Source organism: Ascaphus truei, chromosome 1 (assembly GCF_040206685.1).
Source record: "Ascaphus truei isolate aAscTru1 chromosome 1, aAscTru1.hap1, whole genome shotgun sequence".
Classification (NCBI taxonomy): Eukaryota; Metazoa; Chordata; class Amphibia; order Anura; family Ascaphidae; genus Ascaphus; species Ascaphus truei.
Genome location: NC_134483.1, coordinates 94445858 through 94470910, shown reverse-complemented (window position 1 = coordinate 94470910; position 25053 = coordinate 94445858). Strand labels below are relative to the sequence as shown.

The following is a 25053-nucleotide window of genomic DNA, read 5'->3' as shown; positions in this document are numbered from 1 at the left end:
GTCAGAAGAGAAAGGGAGCACCTGATAAGAGGCCCCTGTTAGAAAACTAGGCATCAATCACCCAGATTAAATTTTGCGTGGTTCTATATGAGAATGTACGGACTTCTACCTGAAACAAGGTTTAGAAACCATTGTTGACCCACAACCAAGAGTTGACATGATGTGATATTTTCCTTTTATCATTGACTTGCTTGTTTGTTCTGTGCTGTGCGGTTTGTAATTCCCTTCCTGTGTTTGTGTATTTGCAGCAGACTCACTTCTGCACACCCGCTGCCTTGATATTTAGCTATCAGATAGTACAACGACAGAAATGTCTGGCAGGCCTTTTGAAAGTCCTCCACCTTATCGGCCGGACGAATAGTAAGTATAAACTTCACCACTTAATTAAATTTACTTTATGATAAGTACTGTACACAGTAAATTGTAATATCTTGCAAAGCTTATGTTTGGCTGTTAACCTTGCACCTGGGGCTCAGCTGCTGACAAGAGATTACATGAATTCAAGTGGATTGGGAATTCACATCTGCTCTATACTCATACAGTATGTGGAATAATAATTAATTACCAATTGCATGAATTCTAGTTAATCTACGGTTTTTTTTTCAATTGTTTTTATATATGTCTCTTAGGACTGATGTGTACTAATGAGTGCCATTCTTGATGTTTATTTATTTATTTTATAAAATATTTTACCAGGAAGTAATACATTGAGAGTTACCTCTCGTTTTCAAGTATGTCCTGGGCACAGAGGTTACTACATGGTTACAAATACAGTTGCATAAATGAACAGGGTATACATTATATACAAGACATTGCATGCACAGTTAAAGAAAATATATCTTATGGGCGTATGAAACGGTTACAGACCAGATTAAAATGTGTGACAGCCTTAGATTTGAAAGAACTTAGACTGGTGGTGGATGTGAGAGTCTCCGGTAGGTTGTTCCAGTTTTGGGGTGCACGGTAAGAGGTGGAGCGGCCGGATACTTTTTTTGAGCCTTGGGACCATGAACAGTCTTTTGGAGTCAGATCTTAGATAAGTGCTGCATTTGGTAGGGGTGAGGAGCTTGTTCAGATAGATGGGTAGATTGCCCATAAAGAATTTAAAGGCAAGACAGGAAAGGTGAACTTTGCGCCTAGACTCTAGTGATGACCAATCTAGTTCTTTGAGCATTTCGCAGTGATGTGTGTTGTAGTTGCATTGGAGAACAAAACGACAAATTGAGTTGTAGAGGGTGTCAAGTTTGCTAAGGTGGGTTTGAGGAGCTGAGCCATATACTATGTCTCCATAGTCAATAATTGTCATTAGCATCCGCTGTGCGATACGCTTTCTGACCAGGAGACTAAGGGCTGGGACCTGCTGCGCCCGGCGGCGCGGACGGCCACACGAGAGTTCCCCACCAGCAGGGGAATCCTCTCGAGCCGGTCCCCCCTGGCTGCACAGCTCACTACACGCTGTGACGCGTCAGCCGCTAGGGGATGCAAGAGAATTGTAATCCCTAGCGTCGACGCGTCACGTGGTGTGGCTGTGAGCCAATGAGGAGGGGAGGCTTCGGGAGGAGGAGAGGCTTCGGGGAGCAGGGAGGAGTGTGGAGGGAAAGCAGCGTGAGTGCCTGTCTGTGTTTGTGTATGTGTGTGCCTGAGTGCCTGCCTCTCTGTGTGTGTGTGTGTGTGTGTGTGTGTGTATGAGTGCCTGCGTGCGTGTGTGTGTGTGTGAGTGCCTGCGTGTGTGTGTTGCTTTTGATTACCTTCAGCAGCTCCAGCCCGTAGAGGGAGGGGGGGGGAGAGTAGCGGGTCCCTCCGCTCAAGCCACGCCCCCCCCTCCCGCTCAAGCCTCCCACTCCCGCCCACCTCCCGCTCCCTACAGACCGCATATCGCGGTCTGTGTCTGTCAGCGCCCCGCCTGTCTGCAGTGCGGGCGCGCTGACTGAGGGAGCGGGGCCTTAGCCTTAGGGAGGATTTGTTCCTGTAAAGTACCCCTAGTTTGGCATAGGTCTTGGTTGTCCGGGTATCAATGTGCATCCCGAATGTTAAGTGGGAGTCAAACCATATGCCCAGGTATTTAAAACTTGTGACAGGGGTTAGGGTGGTGTTAGTGTTGTTTCTAATCTGGATCTCAGTCGCTGGAAGCTTTAAAAATGTAGTCTTGGTCCCAAATACCATTGTTACAGTCTTGTCAGTGTTTAAAAACAGTTTGTTGTGGGAAATCCAGTTTTCGAGTCTCAAAAAGTCAGACTGAAGTATGTGTTAAAGGTTAGAGAGGCTATGGCTGTGTGCATATAGAATTGTGTCATCTGCATACATGTGTATTGAGGCTTCCTTACAAGCTGTGGGAAGATCATTAATGAACACTGAGAAGAGTAGGGGCCCCAAAACAGAGCCTGCGGGACACCACAGGTGATATCCAGGGGGTTGGAGTTAGAGCCTGAGATGGACACATGTTGGGATCTACCTGATAGGTAGGACTGAAACCAGTTTAAAGCATGCTTCCCTATTCCAGAGCTCTGGAGTTTAAGCAGGATAGCATGATCAACTGTGTCAAAAGCCTTTGCAAAATCTAGGAATACTGCACCAGTGAGTTGTCCCCGTTCCATTCCACACTGGATTTCATTGCAAACTTTTAGCAGGGTAGTTATGGTGGAGTGTTTGGGGCAAAAGACAGATTGGAATTGGCTAGGGAAATTTGTCTTGGTATACTAATCGCTTAATTGGGAGTGGACACATTTTTCCGTGACTTTGGATAGAATTGGGAGGAGTGAGATTGGCCTGTAGTTTGAGACAGTGTTTTTGTCCCCACTTTTGAAGATTGGGACACTTTTGATGTTGGTAAATGGCCATATTTAAACAAATCGTACAAGTATGTTTAAATATTTGTTTAACTTTTGATGACTCCACAGTAAACCAATCTTTACCTAATCTCTCTCTTGTGGCGAGACTGTGAAATGTGTATGTGCAGGGAGATTGCTTATCCAGAGTTTACCCGTTTGGCAAATGTTGATGGCGTATTTAGTTTAGAGATCATGGTAAAGAACAATAAACCACTCCTTTTTATCCAAGAAACAAATACGTGACAATGTTACTTTTTACAGGGGCTTTCAGCTTTTTAGGGAAGCTGATTACACTGATAATGTTCTGGGAAATCACATGCATGAGCCCACAGTGTCACCTTTTTGCTTCATTCCCATTTTAACATGAAGCCCTATAAGTTAATGCTTGTCGTAATACACAGCTTTTCAGCACAGCGTGGGTTAAAGAAGTGTTTAGCCAGTAAACCTGCTCACAGACAGCTGTTTAGACCTACAAATGCCTCCCATGTTTTTCCCAATGCCCTATCTGTCATTTCAACAGCTGCTCTCATGTAGAGACGAACCTTGAAATACTCTGTCAACAACAGAGGTTGCAATGCTGATGCAAGGCATTACAAGGCACACATACATGTACATGCTTGTCGCGGTCAATGGGAAGATTTTCAGAATGAGAACTTTAGTACTATTGACAAGTAAGGTACAAGTGATGCCTTTAATGGCTGGCTGATGTTTATAAAGGGTGTAAGCTTTCAGGACCACTCGGGGTCCCTTCTTCTGACACTCTCTTTGTGATAAGATTGTAGAATAAAATGTTTTTCTGTGTGTAAAAGGTCATCAAAAATGTGTCACTAAACTAGGACCAAATAAGAGGTTTGAAAGCTCTGTAACCAGGAATGTAATTTTGCAATAATGTTTCTGACTGCGGGTGTTCACTGGAACATTGCTGGGTAAATGGCTGTAGCATATGATGCAGTTCCTCCAGTGTAGTATATCCAATGTATGATCTAGACCAGCGGTGCGCAAACTGTCGGGCACGACCCCCAGGGGGGGCGCGACACTGCCGACGGGGGGCGCGGGGTTTACAGAGGCCCCGCGCGCTTCCCGAAGGCACTTAAATTAAGTGCCGGGGGAGCTGCAGGGCCTCTGTAAACCTAACTTACCGTGGCTCCGGCGGCTTCCTCCCATGTGTCGCCATGGCAACGCTGCGTCAAAATGACGCTGCGAGGTCATGTGACATCACGTTGCTATGGCAACGTGACGTCATTACGCCGGAGCGCGGGTAAGCTGGGGTTGGGAGGGGGGCGCGGGAGTGAGGGGACAGCTGGCAGGGGGGCGCAGGGAAAAAAGTTTGCGCCCCCCTGATCTAGACCAGAACATGGACTGTAGCATGATCAGCGAGCAGGGACAAAGTTTAAGCACAGCAACATTTATCAGTAAGAAAAAAAAAAGAAACAGGACACAGTGCTCCAAGTTTTGGCCCCGAGGATAATGTTGTCTTTTTGCCATCCTGCATGGAATTGTCTCTATTGCACGTCGTGTTCCTCAAACTAACAATAACAGAATAACACACACAGCACTTCAGAGAGAAAAAGGAGAACAACCCACATAGCACACCAGGGAGAATAACCCGTATAGCACACCAGGGAGAATAACCCGTATAGCACACGAGGGAGAATAACCCGTATAGCACACCAGGGAGAATAACCCGTATAGCACACGAGGGAGAATAACCCGTATAGCACACGAGGGAGAATAACCCGTATAGCACACCAGGGAGAATAACCCGTATAGCACACCAGGGAGAATAACCCACATAGCACACCAGGGAGAATAACCCGTATAGCACACCAGGCAGAATAACCCGCATGGCACACCAGGGAGAATAGCCCATATTAGCACACCAGGGAGAATAACCCGTATAGCACACCAGGGAGAATAACCCGTATAGCACACCAGGGAGAATAACCCGTATAGCACACCAGGGAGAATAACCCGTATAGCACACCAGGGAGAATAACCCGTATAGCACACCAGGGAGAATAACCCGTATAGCACACCAGGGAGAATAACCCACATAGCACACCAGGGAGAATAACCCACATAGCACACCAGGGAGAATAACCCACATAGCACACCAGGGAGAATAACCCACATAGCACACCAGGGAGAATAACCCACATAGCACACCAGGGAGAATAACCCACATAGCACACCAGGGAGAATAACCCACATAGCACACCAGGGAGAATAACCCACATAGCACACCAGGGAGAATAACCCACATAGCACACCAGGGAGAATAACCCACATAGCACACCAGGGAGAATAACCCACATAGCACACCAGGGAGAATAACCCACATAGCACACCAGGGAGAATAACCCACATAGCACACCAGGGAGAATAACCCACATAGCACACCAGGGAGAATAACCCACATAGCACACCAGGGAGAATAACCCACATAGCACACCAGGGAGAATAACCCGTATAGCACACCAGGGAGAATAACCCGTATAGCACACCAGGGAGAATAACCCGTATAGCACACCAGGGAGAATAACCCGTATAGCACACCAGGGAGAATAACCCACATAGCACACCAGGGAGAATAACCCACATAGCACACCAGGGAGAATAACCCGCATAGCACACCAGGGAGAATAACCCGCATAGCACACCAGGGAGAATAACCCGCATAGCACACCAGGGAGAATAACCCACATAGCACACCAGGGAGAATAACCCGCATAGCACACCAGGGAGAATAACCCGCATAGCACACCAGGGAGAATAACCCGCATAGCACACCAGGGAGAATAACCCGCATAGCACACCAGGGAGAATAACCCGCATAGCACACCAGGGAGAATAACCCGCATAGCACACCAGGGAGAATAACCCACATAGCACACCAGGGAGAATAACCCACATAGCACACCAGGGAGAATAACCCGTATAGCACACCAGGGAGAATAACCCGTATAGCACACCAGGGAGAATAACCCGCATAGCACACCAGGCAGAATAACCCGCATAGCACACCAGGGAGAATAACCCGTATAGCACACCAGGGAGAATAACCCACATAGCACACCAGGGAGAATAACCCACATAGCACACCAGGGAGAATAACCCACATAGCACACCAGGGAGAATAACCCACATAGCACACCAGGGAGAATAACCCACATAGCACACCAGGGAGAATAACCCACATAGCACACCAGGGAGAATAACCCACATAGCACACCAGGGAGAATAACCCACATAGCACACCAGGCAGAATAACCCGCATAGCACACCAGGCAGAATAACCCGCATAGCACACCAGGGAGAATAACCCGTATAGCACACCAGGGAGAATAACCCGTATAGCACACCAGGGAGAATAACCCACATAGCACACCAGGGAGAATAACCCACATAGCACACCAGGCAGAATAACCCGTATAGGACACCAGGGAGAATAAGGCGAATAACCCGCATGGCACAGCAGAGAGGACAATGAAGCCTGATATATATGTAAGGCCTCAAAGTTGCATTACATTCGACTGACATGTGCCTGCTCTGCAAGATGCATTTTAATCTGGTCTGTAACTGTTACATATGCCTATAATATATATTATCTCTAAAAGTGCATGCAATGTCTTGTATATAATGTATACCCTGTTCACTTGTGTAACCATGTATTTGTAACCATGTATTATTTGTCATCTTAATTCTATGCCCAGGGCATACTTGAAAATGAGAGGTAACTCTCAATGTATTACTTCCTGGTAAAATATTTTTATAAATAAATAAACAAGAGGGACACATGCAAATGTATTATGTTACTATCTTTTGTCTCATCTTGTACCGTTCTGGAGATTAAGGTGACCGCACATAAATAATAATGATGATTAGTAGACTGTAAATTTTAATTGGGCTATTAATAAAGTTATGTAGTTTTACAGATCAAGATCTCGTGCATATTTATATAGTTGGCCAATGTTGAAAATATATGTGTTTTTATATGCTGGAAATTATCCTTCCCAACTCTATAAAATCTAGTGCTCGCTTTGCAATTGCTGTTCTCGGCTGTCAAATAGATTTAAAAAAAAGTTTTGCACCTTGTCATTCACCCTGGGAATGCACTGCAATGTTCATGATGTAAACTGTGACAAAGTGATGGTGTAGAAGAGAGGCGCTATAAACTACACGTGATCACCAACTATAAAGTGACAATAATTATTTAAACCGAAAAATTACAATGGTGAATATCCGTGCAAACAATTGTGCAAAAAAGTGATATAATAAAGGTTGTGACTCCCTGCTCAAACCCTCCAGTAGGGCAAATCTTCACTTGTCCCAAAGCGTGGAAACTTTTTCTCTCACAGTCCAGGGGGAGCATATATTGAGGAAAAACAATACACAGCAACCTAAGTGTAGATGATTTTGATATGTGAATATATTCTGATATATTCTTGGCTCTTATGTATAGCCTACTCACAAGATTTAAGTGGTTTTAGGGCAACATCAGTATACTGTAATTGGTGTGTTCCTCTAGAGTCGGGTAAGGATGTTCTTCAGAGGAGACGAACCTCAGCAGGGAGATATATAGGAAGGAAATATGCCCATAACACAGATAAACAGGTATTTATGTAGAAACTATAAAATGCGCACTTACAATAATTCAAGTTAAAATCAACATTAATTCAAGTTAAAATCAACATATAACACTCCATGTGTAACAGGAGAGATCACCTGACGCCGTAGCTCACCCCACCGCCTCCATTGGACGTCTGTTACTCGTGATGGATACTCTGCGTGTAGCTGTTTTGCCTTCCGATAGTGTATGAAGGCTTAGCTCCATCACGGTCTCGAGAATGGGGCGTCGCTTCCGGTTTGGCTTTCGTGGTGTCTCCCCAATGCTCGGTGGTAATCTGGGCGGTCCCACAAAATAGTCGCGGCTTCCTCAGGAATGGGGAGACACGCCGCCGATAGCACATCCTTACCTGACTAGAGGAACACACCAATTACAGTATACTGTTGTTGCCCAAAAACCACTCCAATCTTGTGAGTAGGCTATACATAAGAGTCAAGAATATATCAGAATGTATTCACTTATCAAAATCATCTACACTTAGATTGCTGTGTATTGTTGTTTTTCATCCCTATATGCCCCCCTCTGGACTGTGAGAGAACATGATGTAAACTGCACATCTATCTATATTTCCTTATGCGATGGTAGTAAAAATGTACACTTGTGTATTTGTATTTGTGTCAGAAGATCTGTATGTCCTTGATGTGCATCTTCACAAACGAAGAGTGGGTACTGGTGTCTGGCTAGATTTCCAGGACACACCCAGTCTGTGTGGTTTTAGTGTTGCTGCTTTATCGCTTGAAGATGGACATCAAATTGGGTTGGGATGATGTAAAATCCTAAACTGGCAGACACTTTCCTTTGTCATATGGAAGTGACTCTGGATGGCTGTATCCATTTTGGTCTTTACATCAAATATGACACATTTTAAAATATGAACTGTATGGACGTTTCTCGGTCATCATAAACCAGGTGGCCAGCATTTCTACAATTCTAATGTCTTTCTGTCTTGCAGCAAGCCTTCCAATTATGCCCCGAGCAGGGACATGTATGGGGGAGAGAAGCAATCGCACCCGGCTTACTCCTACTACGCAGAAGATGAGGTGCAACATTTCTACAAGTGGAGCTCCCCTCCAGGCGTGATTAAAATCATGTCCATCCTTATTGTTGTTATGTGCGTTGGCATCTTTGCTTGCGTGGCTTCCACTCTGCCCTGGGATCTGGATTCCACTGGGGGCATGTCCTATGGAATGGGAGGCTCAGTGGGAGGCTTTTCAAGTGGTGGCTATTCGGGTGCTTACAATGGCTATGGTTTTGGTGGATCACAGATTGGCAATGGCTTTGCATATGGAGGGAGTGCTACAGATCCACGGTCTGCCAAAGGCTTCATCCTTGCCATGGCTGCTTTTTGCTTTATCAGTGGCATGGTGATATTTGTGATGACTGCAACCAGATCTCGCACTTCCACAACCAGAAGATTCTACTTGATCGTGATCATCGTCTGCTCGATTATAGGAGGCTTGGTCTTCATCGCCACCATTGTCTACACAATAGCGGTAAACCCTGTGGCTCAAGCTTCTGGATCTTCTTTTTACAACCAGATCGTTTCCATATGTAACCAGTTTTATTCACCGACAACAACTGGAATCTATGTGAATCAATATCTTTACCATTACTGTGTGGTGGAGCCACAAGAGGTACGTGCCACCCTTTAATTCTAGCTGAGCTGTTCAATAGTGGGATGCAATACCCTTTTTTTTGCCGGTACGGATACATTGTAATATGTAGGTTTTACCAGAGCTCACAAGGCTCTTCTAAAACACTTATGTTGACTTGTGAGCATGGGCGTCCGCAGAAATTTTTTTTTGGGGGGGGCATAATTTTAACGGCCAGTGCCCGGCGTAAAAGTGGTGGTGAGTGCACCGTGGCGAGCGAGCCCGACCAGCATAAGGGGGGTTTCCCCCCCCCCGAGAAAATTTTGAAAAAAGTGTGCAAATGGTGCATTTTCAAACAAATTTGAGAAAGCAGGTTAATAAAGCAACTGTGAAAGTGTAGTTATGACATCAAAAAAGAGCAGCTACTCAGGGTTTGCCGGATCTGGTGGGTGCCTGTAGAACTTGCCATGTCACTCTGGCGCTTAAGTGCAGAAAGTCTTCTGTGTTAGGGGGAATTCCGCTTTCTCTCGTGTGAAGCTTGAGTCAGATCTGGAAGAAAGCAGTATAGGTTATTTTGGTGTAGGTACATGTATAGGTACATGTATAGGTACAGTTAAGATATATAGGGTAAATAAGATATCCAGATCCAGAGTGTGAGACAGAGAGAGCGAGGCAGGGTGACAGAGAGAGCGAGGCAGGGTGACAGAGAGAGGGAGGCAGGGTGACAGAGAGAGGGAGGCAGGGTGACAGAGAGAGGGAGGCAGGGTGACAGAGAGAGGGAGGCAGGGTGACAGAGAGAGGGAGGCAGGGTGACAGAGGGAGGGAGGCAGGGTGACAGAGGGAGGGAGGCAGGGTGACAGAGGGAGGGAGGCAGGGTGACAGAGGGAGGCAGGGTGACAGAGGGAGGCAGGGTGACAGAGGGAGGCAGGGTGACAGAGAGAGGGAGGCAGGGTGACAGAGAGGGAGGCAGGGTGACAGAGAGAGGGAGGCAGGGTGACAGAGAGAGGGAGGCAGGGTGACAGAGAGAGGGAGGCAGGGTGACAGAGAGAGCGAGGCAGGGTGACAGAGGGAGGGAGGCAGGGTGACAGAGGGAGGGAGGCAGGGTGACAGAGGGAGGGAGGCAGGGTGACAGAGGGAGGGAGGCAGGGTGACAGAGGGAGGGAGGCAGGGTGACAGAGGGAGGGAGGCAGGGTGACAGAGAGAGGGAGGCAGGGTGACAGAGAGAGGGAGGCAGGGTGACAGAGGGAGGGAGGCAGGGTGACAGAGGGAGGGAGGCAGGGTGACAGAGGGAGGGAGGCAGGGTGACAGAGGGAGGGAGGCAGGGTGACAGAGGGAGGGAGGCAGGGTGACAGAGGGAGGGAGGCAGGGTGACAGAGAGAGGGAGGCAGGGTGACAGAGAGAGGGAGGCAGGGTGACAGAGAGAGGGAGGCAGGGTGACAGAGAGAGGGAGGCAGGGTGACAGAGAGAGGGAGGCAGGGTGACAGAGAGAGGGAGGCAGGGTGACAGAGAGAGGGAGGCAGGGTGACAGAGAGAGGGAGGCATGGGGGGAGACAGGGGAGACATAGGGGGAGGTCCAGGGGAGGCTGTGGGGGGGCAAGAGGAGGTCCAGGAGAGGTCTTGGGGGGACCAGGGGAGGTCTTGGGGGGACCAGGGGAGGTCTTGGGGGGGACCAGGGGAGGCCATTGGGGGGACCAGGGGAGGCCATTGGGGGGACCAGGGGAGGCCATTGGGGGGACCAGGGGAGACCAGTGAGGGGGGCAAAGGAGGCCAGGGGAGAAGCATGGGAGGACATGGGACATTGCTTACCTGCTCTATGCTGAACAGAAGAAATGGCGGCTTCACAGCTCAGAGCCTGGCTGCGAGCCAAAAAAAAAAATCCTGGCAAAGCGCCAGCCAATCAGGTTGGGGGGGGGGAGTCTGGGATCGTCAGCGGGTACAATCTGGTTGCCAGGGGTGACTGGAAGGATGTGTCAGCACTGCGCACGGGGATTTTTTTTTTGAGACTTCATTTTTTTTTTGACGGGCACGGCCAGGACTGCGAGTGATCCAGGGGGGCAAGCGCCCCCCCTTGCCCCCCCCCTACGGACGCCCATGCTTGTGAGGTATCGAACACCCCAAGACCAACTGTATGAAGGAGTCCCATTTTAGGCCAATAGAAGGAACTGCCAACTTACAAAATAAAATATATTTAATTTTTGCAAGTACCACTACAGTACTTCAAGACTGTACAAGATTTTGTACAGAGGTCTGGTTTGGCTACTTGATTGTTTTCAGCGCAGTAATTTATGCACTAGGTATCTGTGCCTACACTACTTTTCACTGCATCAGTTTTTCAATGATTATTTTTTTCTTTCATTGATGTTTGCGTGAGTTCGGATCTACAATATATTTCAATGTTTGAGCACTCCTGTATGAGTGCCTTTTCCCTTAATATACTCATTTAGTGGCATTATTCAGTGTAGGACCCTCTCTAATAGTCTGACATGGTAATGGATATGTGGACTTTTTAAATTGAAACTCAATTAGTTCTTTTAGAGCATAACTTTACACTTCCATCCAGATAACAGATTTCTTGCTTTTTAAGATGGTAATAAAAAGCAAGCTAATCATCTTTGCAACTCCTGTTTATAGATGGTGTTGGTATATATTAGTTTGTTCATACATTGCATTGTTTGAAACTAATGTGGTTTAAGTTAAAAATAATAAATAATAGCATGTTCTTGTATAGCGCTGCTAGTTTTACGTAGCGCTTTACAGAGACATTTTGCAGGCACAGGTCCCTGCCCCGTGGAGCTTACAATCTGTTTTTGGTGCCTGAGGCACAGGGAGATAAAGTGACTTGCCCAAGGTCACAAGGAGCCGACACCGGGAATTGAGGCTCCCCTGCTTCAAACTCAGTGCCTGTCAGTGTCGTTACTCACTGAGCCGCTCCTTCTCTAGTTTCAACAAACCTTCATTGTCAACATGATTTAAATGAAGACGAGGGCAGATTATTGCTGTGCTCACTTTAGAACTTCAATACACACTTTTTTTTCCCCTCCCAATTATGTCTTTGCAACGTTTACAAGTTAATGTGGTTGAAAGCTGGTCAGAACCCTTTACAGAAGCTGGGAGACCATACCCTTCCCTTCTTTTTTTTTTTTTTATCCTATTCTCGAATCTTGTCCTCTCCATGCAAAGATGGAAGAGCTACTATCCTGTGTGACCTGAAATAATCCATAATCTATGCTTTTTTTATTTGCACTGAACATTTTGTTAACATTAATCGATCTATGGGTTTTCCAAAACAAATGGGACATAAGGAAGCGCTCTCATAGAAAACTGATGTTGCCAAGATTCAAGATTCAATACAGAATATCTTTCAGAGTGGTTTAGTGAGTTGTTACATAGTAGATGAGGTTGAAAAAGGCATATGCCTATAGAGTTCAACCTGTTACATTTTGACGACGTATACGTGTCCTATATTTGTATTTTATAATGTATTGATTCACAGGAAGCAAAAAACGGTGAAACCTTATTCAATGATGTCTAGGGGGAAAAATACACTCCACCCGGACCCTACATTTTGGCAATCGGATTATTCCCTGGATCAACATTCTTCCCATGTATACTTATTTTTGGTATATCCCTTTATACCTTTTCCTTTCTAAAAAGATGTTCAACCTTTTCTTATTTTTTGGAAGGTATCTGCCATCAGTCTTTATGGGTAATGAATTCCACATTGTAACTGCCCTTACTGTGTCTGCTATATAATAACTTTATAATATACTTTTAAGAAGTGACTTAGTGTTTTATCCTGTAACTAATTCTTCAGCAGTATGGAACCCCTGTTATTCAGTTGCTTCCTTTTAATAGGGTTTTGGGGAGACCTGTTTTATGTGCAGACTGTGGTATTAGGTGTGCTGGTGTTATTTATACTCTTTTTAAATTAAGATATTAATCACACTCCATTACTCGAGATCTGAATCCTCTAGATGAAAGTCCGGTGTCAACCGAAACATAAGACCTGACTCCCTTTTTGCTTATTGACACACGCCACCTATATACGAGTTGCGTCCCATTTTAACGCCTTTGCTGACAGGTGCCTACAACACATTGCAGAGCTAAAGTGTGTATATCTGTAATAGCATTCAAGCCAGGCAGTTGTTTTAAGCAAATTGCCATTTAGCTTCCTTTAGCAAAGGTTTGCAATCTTAGAAGAACTGCAAAACCCTCTAAGGAAATATTGTGACTGCGTGCAACCCCTTAATGTGTATTTTTTATTCTTAATTGTGATTTTATTCAGCGATTTGACATTTCAAAATGTTTATAATCTGAAGAGAAGTGCACATAAAAAAACATACACAGTGTACACTGTATAACATTAGTTTAATTCATATTAAAACAATAAAATGTGCTCGCAAAGGTAAAACCGTATAAGCCTCTCTCTTTTAGTGCACCAGTCGTTTCCTCTATCGCTGTGTTTGCAGGTGTGCCGATCGGGCCACGGCCCGTGGTGACTCTGCGCTCTGGCCGTGAATATCTTGCTACGGGTTCCTCGCGAGGGAACAACTTCCATCCCAGCCAGCACTGGTGGGTGTCTGCTGGATGCCCTGTGTGGCCGCTCTCCTGTCTGACAGCACCAAAACAATGGCCCATCACTGGACGGTGCCACGGCTGGGAGGGGAGTTGTTCCCTCATCAGGACCTGTAGCAAAATGGGCGCTGCCGGAGTGTGACGTCCCTGTGCCTGGCAAAGACTGGAGAGTAAAGGAAGCGACTGGTGTACTACAGGTAAACTTGTACTGTTTGTGAGTGCATTTTATTACTCCAATATGATGTAAAGATTGTCTATGCCATCTACAATGTTTTGATTTTTTTTGTGTGCGCGCTTCTCTTCAGATTGCACACATTAACCAGGAAATTAAAGCCTTTCCTATAAGGAGCAGCTACACTTAACTTACTAAGACTGACGTGTGGGCACTAACCTTGCCAGTATAACTGTGGACACTAACCTTGCCAGTATAACGGTGGACACTAACCTTGCCAGTATAACTGTGGACACTAACCTTGCCAGTATAACTGGGCACTAACCTTGCCAGTATAACTGTGGACACTCACCTTGCCAGTATAACTGTGGACACTCACCTTGCCAGTATAACTGTGGACACTCACCTTGCCAGTATAACTGTGGGCACTAACCTTGCCAGTATAACTGTGGGCACTAACCTTGCCAGTATAACTGTGGGCACTAACCTTGCCAGTATAACTGTGGACACTAACCTTGCCAGTATAACTGGGCACTAACCTTGCCAGTATAACTGTGGACACTCACCTTGCCAGTATAACTGTGGACACTCACCTTGCCAGTATAACTGTGGACACTCACCTTGCCAGTATAACTGTGGGCACTAACCTTGCCAGTATAACTGTGGGCACTAACCTTGCCAGTATAACTGTGGGCACTAACCTTGCCAGTATAACTGTGGACACTAACCTTGCCAGTATAACTGGGCACTCACCTTGCCAGTATAACTGTGGACACTCACCTTGCCAGTATAACTGTGGGCACTAACCTTGCCAGTATAACTGTGGGCACTAACCTTGCCAGTATAACTGTGGGCACTAACCTTGCCAGTATAACTGTGGGCACTAACCTTGCCAGTATAACGGTGGGCACTAACCTTGCCAGTATAACGGTGGGCACTAACCTTGCCAGTATAACTGTGGGCACTAACCTTGCCAGTATAACTGTGGGCACTAACCTTGCCAGTATAACTGGGCACTAACCTTGCCAGTATAACTGTGGGCACTAACCTTGCCAGTATAACTGTGGGCACTAACCTTGCCAGTATAACTGTGGGCACTAACCTTGGCAGTATAACTGTGGGCACTAACCTTGCCAGTATAACTGTGGGCACTAACCTTGCCAGTATAACTGTTGGCACTAACCTTGCCAGTATAACTGTGGGCACTAACCTTGCCAGTATAACTGTGGGCACTAACCTTGCCAGTATAACTGTGGGCACTAACCTTGCCAGTATAACTGTGGGCACTAACCTTGCCAGTATAACTGTGGACACTCACCTTGCCAGTATAACTGTGGGCACTAACCTTGCCAGTATAACTGTGGGCACTAACCTTGCCAGTATAACTGTGGGCACTAACCTTGCCAGTATAACTGGGCACTAACCTTGACAGTATAACTGGGCACTAACCTTGCCAGTATAACTGTGGACACTAACCTTGCCAGTATAACTGTGGGCACTAACCTTGCCAGTATAACTGTGGGCACTAACCTTGCCAGTATAACTGTGGACACTAACCTTGCCAGTATAACTGGGCACTAACCTTGCCAGTATAACTGTGGACACTAACCTTGCCAGTATAACTGTGGACACTAACCTTGCCAGTATAACTGTGGGCACTAACCTTGACAGTATAACTGTGGGCACTAACCTTGACAGTATAACTGGGCACTAACCTTGCCAGTATAACTGTGGGCACTAACCTTGACAGTATAACTGGGCACTAACCTTGACAGTATAACGGTGGGCACTAACTTTGACAGTATAACTGTGGGCACTAACCTTGCCAGTATAACTGGGCACTAACCTTGCCAGTATAACTGGGCACTAACCTTGCCAGTATAACTGTGGGCACTAACCTTGACAGTATAACTGGGCACTAACCTTGACAGTATAACTGGGCACTAACCTTGCCAGTATAACTGTGGGCACTAACCTTGCCAGTATAACTGTGGGCACTAACCTTGCCAGTATAACTGTGGGCACTAACCTTGCCAGTATAACTGTGGGCACTAACCTTGCCAGTATAACTGTGGGCACTAACCTTGCCAGTATAACTGTGGGCACTCACCTTGCCAGTATAACTGTGGACACTCACCTTGCCAGTATAACTGTGGACACTCACCTTGCCAGTATAACTGTGGACACTCACCTTGCCAGTATAACTGTGGACACTCACCTTGCCAGTATAACTGTGGGCACTAACCTTGCCAGTATAATTGTGGGCACTAACCTTGCCAGTATAACTGTGGGCACTAACCTTGCCAGTATAACTGTGGGCACTAACCTTGCCAGTATAACTGTGGGCACTAACCTTGCCAGTATAACTGTGGGCACTAACCTTGACAGTATAACTGTGGGCACTAACCTTGCCAGTATAACGGTGGGCACTAACCTTGCCAGTATAACGGTGGGCACTAACCTTGCCAGTATAACTGGGCACTAACCTTGCCAGTATAACGGTGGACACTCACCTTGCCAGTATAACTGTGGACACTAACCTTGCCAGTATAACTGTGGACACTAACCTTGCCAGTATAACTGTGGACACTAACCTTGCCAGTATAACTGTGGGCACTAACCTTGCCAGTATAACTGTGGGCACTAACCTTGCCAGTATAACTGGGCACTAACCTTGACAATATAACTGGGCACTAACCTTGCCAGTATAACTGTGGGCACTAACCTTGACAGTATAACTGGGCACTAACCTTGACAGTATAACGGTGGGCACTAACCTTGACAGTATAACTGTGGGCACTAACCTTGACAGTATAACTGGGCACTAACCTTGCCAGTATAACTGGGCACTAACCTTGCCAGTATAACTGTGGGCACTAACCTTGCCAGTATAACTGGGCACTAACCTTGCCAGTATAACTGTGGGCACTAACCTTGCCAGTATAACTGTGGGCACTAACCTTGCCAGTATAACTGTGGACACTAACCTTGACAGTATAACTGGGCACTAACCTTGCCAGTATAACTGTGGACACTAACCTTGACAGTATAACTGGGCACTAACCTTGCCAGTATAATGGTGGACACTAACCTTGACAGTATAACTGGGCACTAACCTTGACAGTATAACTGTGGGCACTAACCTTGACAGTATAACTGGGCACTAACCTTGCCAGTATAACTGTGGGCACTAACCTTGACAGTATAACTGGGCACTAACCTTGACAGTATAACTGGGCACTAACCTTGATAGTATAACTGGGCACTAACCTCGCCAGTATAACGGTGGACACTAACCTTCACAGTATAACTGGGCACTAACCTTGCCAGTATAACGGTGGACACTAACCTTGACAGTATAACTGAGCACTAACCTTGCCAGTATAACTGTGGGCACTAACCTTGACAGTATAACTGGGCACTAACCTTGCCAGTATAACTGTGGGCACTAACCTTGCCAGTATAACTGGGCACTAACCTTGCCAGTATAACTGTGGGCACTAACCTTGACAGTATAACTGTGGGCACTAACCTTGACAGTATAACTGGGCACTAACCTTGACAGTATAACTGGGCACTAACCTTGCCAGTATAACTGTGGGCACTAACCTTGCCAGTATAACTGTGGGCACTAACCTTGCCAGTATAACTGGGCACTAACCTTGCCAGTATAACTGGGCACTAACCTTGCCAGTATAACTGTGGGCACTAACCTTGCCAGTATAACTGTGGGCACTAACCTTGGCAGTATAACTGTGGGCACTAACCTTGGCAGTATAACTGTGGGCACTAACCTTGCCAGTATAACTGTGGGCACTAACCTTGCCAGTATAACTGTGGGCACTAACCTTGCCAGTATAACTGTGGGCACTAACCTTGACAGTATAACTGGGCACTAACCTTGCCAGTATAACTGTGGGCACTAACCTTGACAGTATAACTGGGCACTAACCTTGCCAGTATAACTGGGCACTAACCTTGACAGTATAACTGTGGGCACTAACCATGACAGTATAACTGGGCACTAACCTTGACAGTATAACTGGGCACTAACCTTGCCAGTATAACTGTGGGCACTAACCTTGCCAGTATAACTGTGGGCACTAACCTTGCCAGTATAACTGGGCACTAACCTTGCCAGTATAACTGGGCACTAACCTTGCCAGTATAACTGTGGGCACTAACCTTGCCAGTATAACTGTGGGCACTAACCTTGGCAGTATAACTGTGGGCACTAACCTTGGCAGTATAACTGTGGGCACTAACCTTGCCAGTATAACTGTGGGCACTAACCTTGACAGTATAACTGGGCACTAACCTTGCCAGTATAACTGTGGGCACTAACCTTGACAGTATAACTGTGGGCACTAACCTTGACAGTATAACTGTGGGCACTAACCTTGACAGTATAACTGTGGGCACTAACCTTGACAGTATAACTGGGCACTAACCTTGCCAGTATAACTGGGCACTAACCTTGCCAGTATAACTGTGGGCACTAACCTTGCCAGTATAACTGTGGGCACTAACCTTGCCAGTATAACTGTGGACACTAACCTTGACAGTATAACTGGGCACTAACCTTGCCAGTATAACTGTGGACACTAACCTTGACAGTATAACTGGGCACTAACCTTGCCAGTATAATGGTGGACACTAACCTTGACAGTATAACTGGGCACTAACCTTGCCAGTATAACTGTGGGCACTAACCTTGACAGTATAACTGGGCACTAACCTTGACAGTATAACTGGGCACTAACCTTGACAGTATAACTGGGCACTAACCTTGCCAGTATAACGGTGGACACTAACCTTGACAGTATAACTGGGCACTAACCTTGCCAGTATAACTGTGGGCACTAACCTTGACAGTATAACTGGGCACTAACCTTGCCAGTATAACTGTGGGCACTAACCTTGACAGTATAACTGTGGGCACTAACCTTGACAGTATAACTGGGCACTAACCTTGACAGTATAACTGGGCACTAACCTTGCCAGTATAACTGTGGGCACTAACCTTGCCAGTATAACTGTGGGCACTAACCTTGCCAGTATAACTGTGGACACTAACCTTGACAGTATAACTGGGCACTAACCTTGCCAGTATAACTGTGGACACTAACCTTGACAGTATAACTGGGCACTAACCTTGCCAGTATAACGGTGGACACTCACCTTGACAGTATAACTGGGCACTAACCTTGCCAGTATAACTGTGGGCACTAACCTTGACAGTATAACTGGGCACTAACCTTGCCAGTATAACTGTGGGCACTAACCTTGCCAGTATAACTGGGCACTAACCTTGCCAGTATAACTGTGGATATTAACCTTGCCAGTATAACTGTGGACACTAACCTTGCCAGTATAACTGTGGGCACTAACCTTGCCAGTATAACTGTGGATATTAACCTTGCCAGTATAACTGTGGACACTAACCTTGCCAGTATAACTGTGGGCACTAACCTTGCCAGTATAACTGTGGGCACTAACCTTGCCAGTATAACTGTGGATATTAACCTTGCCAGTATAACTGTGGACACTAACCTTGCCAGTATAACTGTGGGCACTAACCTTGCCAGTATAACTGTGGGCACTAACCTTGCCAGTATAACTGTGGACACTCACCTTGACAGTATAACTGTGGGCACTAACCTTGACAGTATAACTGGGCACTAACCTTGACAGTATAACGGTGGGCACTAACTTTGACAGTATAACTGTGGGCACTAACCTTGCCAGTATAACTGGGCACTAACCTTGCCAGTATAACTGGGCACTAACCTTGCCAGTATAACTGTGGGCACTAACCTTGACAGTATAACTGGGCACTAACCTTGACAGTATAACTGGGCACTAACCTTGCCAGTATAACTGTGGGCACTAACCTTGCCAGTATAACTGTGGGCACTAACCTTGCCAGTATAACTGTGGGCACTAACCTTGCCAGTATAACTGTGGACACTAACCTTGCCAGTATAACTGTGGGCACTAACCTTGCCAGTATAACTGTGGGCACTCACCTTGCCAGTATAACTGTGGACACTCACCTTGCCAGTATAACTGTGGACACTTACCTTGCCAGTATAACTGTGGACACTCACCTTGCCAGTATAACTGTGGACACTCACCTTGCCAGTATAACTGTGGACACTCACCTTGCCAGTATAACTGTGGGCACTAACCTTGCCAGTATAACTGTGGGCACTAACCTTGCCAGTATAACTGTGGGCACTAACCTTGCCAGTATAACTGTGGGCACTAACCTTGCCAGTATAACTGTGGGCACTAACCTTGCCAGTATAACGGTGGGCACTAACCTTGCCAGTATAACGGTGGGCACTAACCTTGCCAGTATAACTGGGCACTAACCTTGCCAGTATAACGGTGGACACTCACCTTGCCAGTATAACTGTGGACACTAACCTTGCCAGTATAACTGTGGACACTAACCTTGCCAGTATAACTGTGGACACTAACCTTGCCAGTATAACTGTGGGCACTAACCTTGCCAGTATAACTGTGGGCACTAACCTTGCCAGTATAACTGGGCACTAACCTTGACAGTATAACTGGGCACTAACCTTGCCAGTATAACTGTGGGCACTAACCTTGCCAGTATAACTGGGCACTAACCTTGCCAGTATAACTGTGGGCACTAACCTTGCCAGTATAACTGTGGGCACTAACCTTGCCAGTATAACTGTGGACACTAACCTTGACAGTATAACTGGGCACTAACCTTGCCAGTATAACTGTGGACACTAACCTTGACAGTATAACTGGGCACTAACCTTGCCAGTATAATGGTGGACACTAACCTTGACAGTATAACTGGGCACTAACCTTGCCAGTATAACTGTGGGCACTAACCTTGACAGTATAACTGGGCACTAACCTTGCCAGTATAACTGTGGGCACTAACCTTGACAGTATAACTGGGCACTAACCTTGCCAGTATAACTGTGGGCACTAACCTTGACAGTATAACTGGGCACTAACCTTGACAGTATAACTGGGCACTAACCTTGACAGTATAACTGGGCACTAACCTTGCCAGTATAACGGTGGACACTAACCTTCACAGTATAACTGGGCACTAACCTTGCCAGTATAACGGTGGACACTAACCTTGACAGTATAACTGGGCACTAACCTTGCCAGTATAACTGTGGGCACTAACCTTGACAGTATAACTGGGCACTAACCTTGCCAGTATAACTGTGGGCACTAACCTTGCCAGTATAACTGGGCACTAACCTTGCCAGTATAACTGTGGGCACTAACCTTGACAGTATAACTGTGGGCACTAACCTTGACAGTATAACTGGGCACTAACCTTGACAGTATAACTGGGCACTAACCTTGCCAGTATAACTGTGGGCACTAACCTTGCCAGTATAACTGTGGGCACTAACCTTGCCAGTATAACTGGGCACTAACCTTGCCAGTATAACTGGGCACTAACCTTGCCAGTATAACTGTGGGCACTAACCTTGCCAGTATAACTGTGGGCACTAACCTTGGCAGTATAACTGTGGGCACTAACCTTGGCAGTATAACTGTGGGCACTAACCTTGCCAGTATAACTGTGGGCACTAACCTTGCCAGTATAACTGTGGGCACTAACCTTGCCAGTATAACTGTGGGCACTAACCTTGACAGTATAACTGGGCACTAACCTTGCCAGTGTAACTGTGGGCACTAACCTTGACAGTATAACTGGGCACTAACCTTGCCAGTATAACTGGGCACTAACCTTGACAGTATAACTGTGGGCACTAACCTTGACAGTATAACTGGGCACTAACCTTGACAGTATAACTGGGCACTAACCTTGCCAGTATAACTGTGGGCACTAACCTTGCCAGTATAACTGTGGGCACTAACCTTGCCAGTATAACTGGGCACTAACCTTGCCAGTATAACTGGGCACTAACCTTGCCAGTATAACTGTGGGCACTAACCTTGCCAGTATAACTGTGGGCACTAACCTTGCCAGTATAACTGTGGGCACTAACCTTGGCAGTATAACTGTGGGCACTAACCTTGGCAGTATAACTGTGGGCACTAACCTTGCCAGTATAACTGTGGGCACTAACCTTGCCAGTATAACTGTGGGCACTAACCTTGACAGTATAACTGGGCACTAACCTTGCCAGTATAACTGTGGGCACTAACCTTGACAGTATAACTGGGCACTAACCTTGACAGTATAACTGTGGGCACTAACCTTGACAGTATAACTGGGCACTAACCTTGCCAGTATAACTGGGCACTAACCTTGCCAGTATAACTGTGGGCACTAACCTTGCCAGTATAACTGGGCACTAACCTTGCCAGTATAACTGTGGGCACTAACCTTGACAGTATAACTGTGGGCACTAACCTTGACAGTATAACTGTGGGCACTAACCTTGACAGTATAACTGTGGGCACTAACCTTGACAGTATAACTGTGGGCACTAACCTTGACAGTATAACTGGGCACTAACCTTGCCAGTATAACTGTGGGCACTAACCTTGCCAGTATAACTGTGGGCACTAACCTTGCCAGTATAACTGTGGACACTAACCTTGACAGTATAACTGGGCACTAACCTTGCCAGTATAACTGTGGACACTAACCTTGACAGTATAACTGGGCACTAACCTTGCCAGTATAATGGTGGACACTAACCTTGACAGTATAACTGGGCACTAACCTTGCCAGTATAACTGTGGGCACTAACCTTGACAGTATAACTGGGCACTAACCTTGACAGTATAACTGGGCACTAACCTTGACAGTATAACTGGGCACTAACCTTGCCAGTATAACGGTGGACACTAACCTTGACAGTATAACTGGGCACTAACCTTGCCAGTATAACTGTGGGCACTAACCTTGACAGTATAACTGGGCACTAACCTTGCCAGTATAACTGTGGGCACTAACCTTGACAGTATAACTGTGGGCACTAACCTTGACAGTATAACTGGGCACTAACCTTGACAGTATAACTGGGCACTAACCTTGCCAGTATAACTGTGGGCACTAACCTTGCCAGTATAACCGTGGGCACTAACCTTGCCAGTATAACTGTGGACACTAACCTTGACAGTATAACTGGGCACTAACCTTGCCAGTATAACTGTGGACACTAACCTTGACAGTATAACTGGGCACTAACCTTGCCAGTATAACGGTGGACACTCACCTTGACAGTATAACTGGGCACTAACCTTGCCAGTATAACTGTGGGCACTAACCTTGACAGTATAACTGGGCACTAACCTTGCCAGTATAACTGTGGGCACTAACCTTGCCAGTATAACTGGGCACTAACCTTGCCAGTATAACTGTGGATATTAACCTTGCCAGTATAACTGTGGACACTAACCTTGCCAGTATAACTGTGGGCACTAACCTTGCCAGTATAACTGTGGATATTAACCTTGCCAGTATAACTGTGGACACTAACCTTGCCAGTATAACTGTGGGCACTAACCTTGCCAGTATAACTGTGGGCACTAACCTTGCCAGTATAACTGTGAATATTAACCTTGCCAGTATAACTGTGGACACTAACCTTGCCAGTATAACTGTGGGCACTAACCTTGCCAGTATAACTGTGGGCACTAACCTTGCCAGTATAACTGTGGACACTCACCTTGCCAGTATAACTGTGGATATTAACCTTGCCAGTATAACTGTGGACACTAACCTTGCCAGTATAACTGTGGACACTAACCTTGCCAGTATAACTGTGGGCACTAACCTTGCCAGTATAACTGTGGGCACTAACCTTGCCAGTATAACTGTGGGCACTAACCTTGCCAGTATAACTGTGGACACTCACCTTGCCAGTATAACTGTGGACACTCACCTTGCCAGTATAACTGTGGACACTAAACAGTCCAAGGATTGAATTTTGCAGAAACCAAACTTTTTTTTTCTTCCATATTTAACGTTTTTATTTTCATTATACAGTTACGAACTATTAACATTATTTTCTTTGCAATTTCCTTTGTATCCTTTTATTAAATTTTTCATGTTTATACTTATTTTAACTCCCTCCCCCACTTTATTCATTACTGGTGGAGCCTTCTTTTAGTTTCGCTAAATTACTCCCAACTATTACCCGGTTTAATCTATCTATCCTACTGGTTATCTAATACCTCCTTTTTTGAGCTTCAACCCATCATATATTTTAATAATGTATTTTTTGTTTTGTGTACAATAAAATGATCTATTTTAACACTTTGAGGATTTGTCTTTTACTTTATTGACAGTACAGCTAAAGTATATGGCCATAGATTATGTATTTGACTTGTGGTATCCCATTGTATACACACCTTTATTATGGTTTTTAAATTCCTAAACCGTAGGCAGCACCTCCTATGGTGGCTGGTTTTTATGTAACCTACTGTGGTTTTTAAGGATGTTCTTTATTTTCCAGGCAATTGCCATCGTCCTGGGGTTCCTGATCGTTGTGGCGTTTGCTCTTATTATTTTCTTCTCTATACAAACCCGAAGAAAGATCAATAAGTATGGCAAACAGAACATTCTGTGGAAGAAAAACAAGTTTGCCGAAGATGGCGATCCTAAGGTAGAAGAATGGGTAAGTGCGAGTCCAGATGTTAACCGGGCATTTGTTTCACATTACATGATATGCAATATGTTTTGTTTCACTTATTTGTTGCTGGATGGACCTATAATACATTGCAGCAAAAGGGTTAGGCCGAGTTCAGACAGGAAGTGATGCGACGTGCGCGCGCTTATGTGCGTGCGCTCTTTCGCTTGGGTGGGAGTTTTCAAACTGAAAACGACACCCGGCGGCGAAGTACAGCGTTGACGCCGCTGCACTTGGAGACAACTGAAGTTGTAATTTCAAGCGGCAGCCGCATAACGTGTCCTTCGCCAGCCAATCACAAACACACACACTTTGTTTCTTTTTTTTATATAAAATGGCTGACGTAGTCCCGCCTACAATCGCGTCATTCTGTCTGCGGGTGATGAGCACACATCGCCCAGCACAGAGGCTCCCAGACACGTAGCAGCCTGTCTGAACTCAGCCTTAAGGGTACAAGCTCATATAACGAAATTTACACCATGCCCTCGTAAAATATTTATGTACATGTGTATAGACCGCCAACAATGTACATGGTGCTTTGCAAAATATATCTTTGGTATATATATGTTTGTAAACATTGCAACCTGCTGCTTGGGGTGGGGTTGGGACTTCATCCTGAAACGATGTGTTGCTCAAT

The 25053-nt window shown here is 45.9% G+C and overlaps 1 protein-coding gene across 2 annotated transcripts in view; it reads left to right on the top strand.

The window, feature by feature from the left end:
- Positions 1 to 25053, top strand: part of OCLN (occludin) — a 57725-nt gene that overhangs the window by 5301 nt on the left and 27371 nt on the right. Inside the window, exons 2-4 of one of the 2 annotated variants that reach the window (XM_075592146.1) lie at positions 252 to 360; positions 8408 to 9089; positions 24243 to 24404. In XM_075592146.1, the coding sequence (XP_075448261.1) occupies positions 311 to 360; positions 8408 to 9089; positions 24243 to 24404 (894 nt within the window). In that variant the 5' untranslated portion in view covers positions 252 to 310. Of the gene's footprint in view, positions 1 to 248; positions 361 to 8407; positions 9090 to 24242; positions 24405 to 25053 lie in introns of both variants that reach the window. The other variant, XM_075592138.1, reaches the window with a different exon arrangement.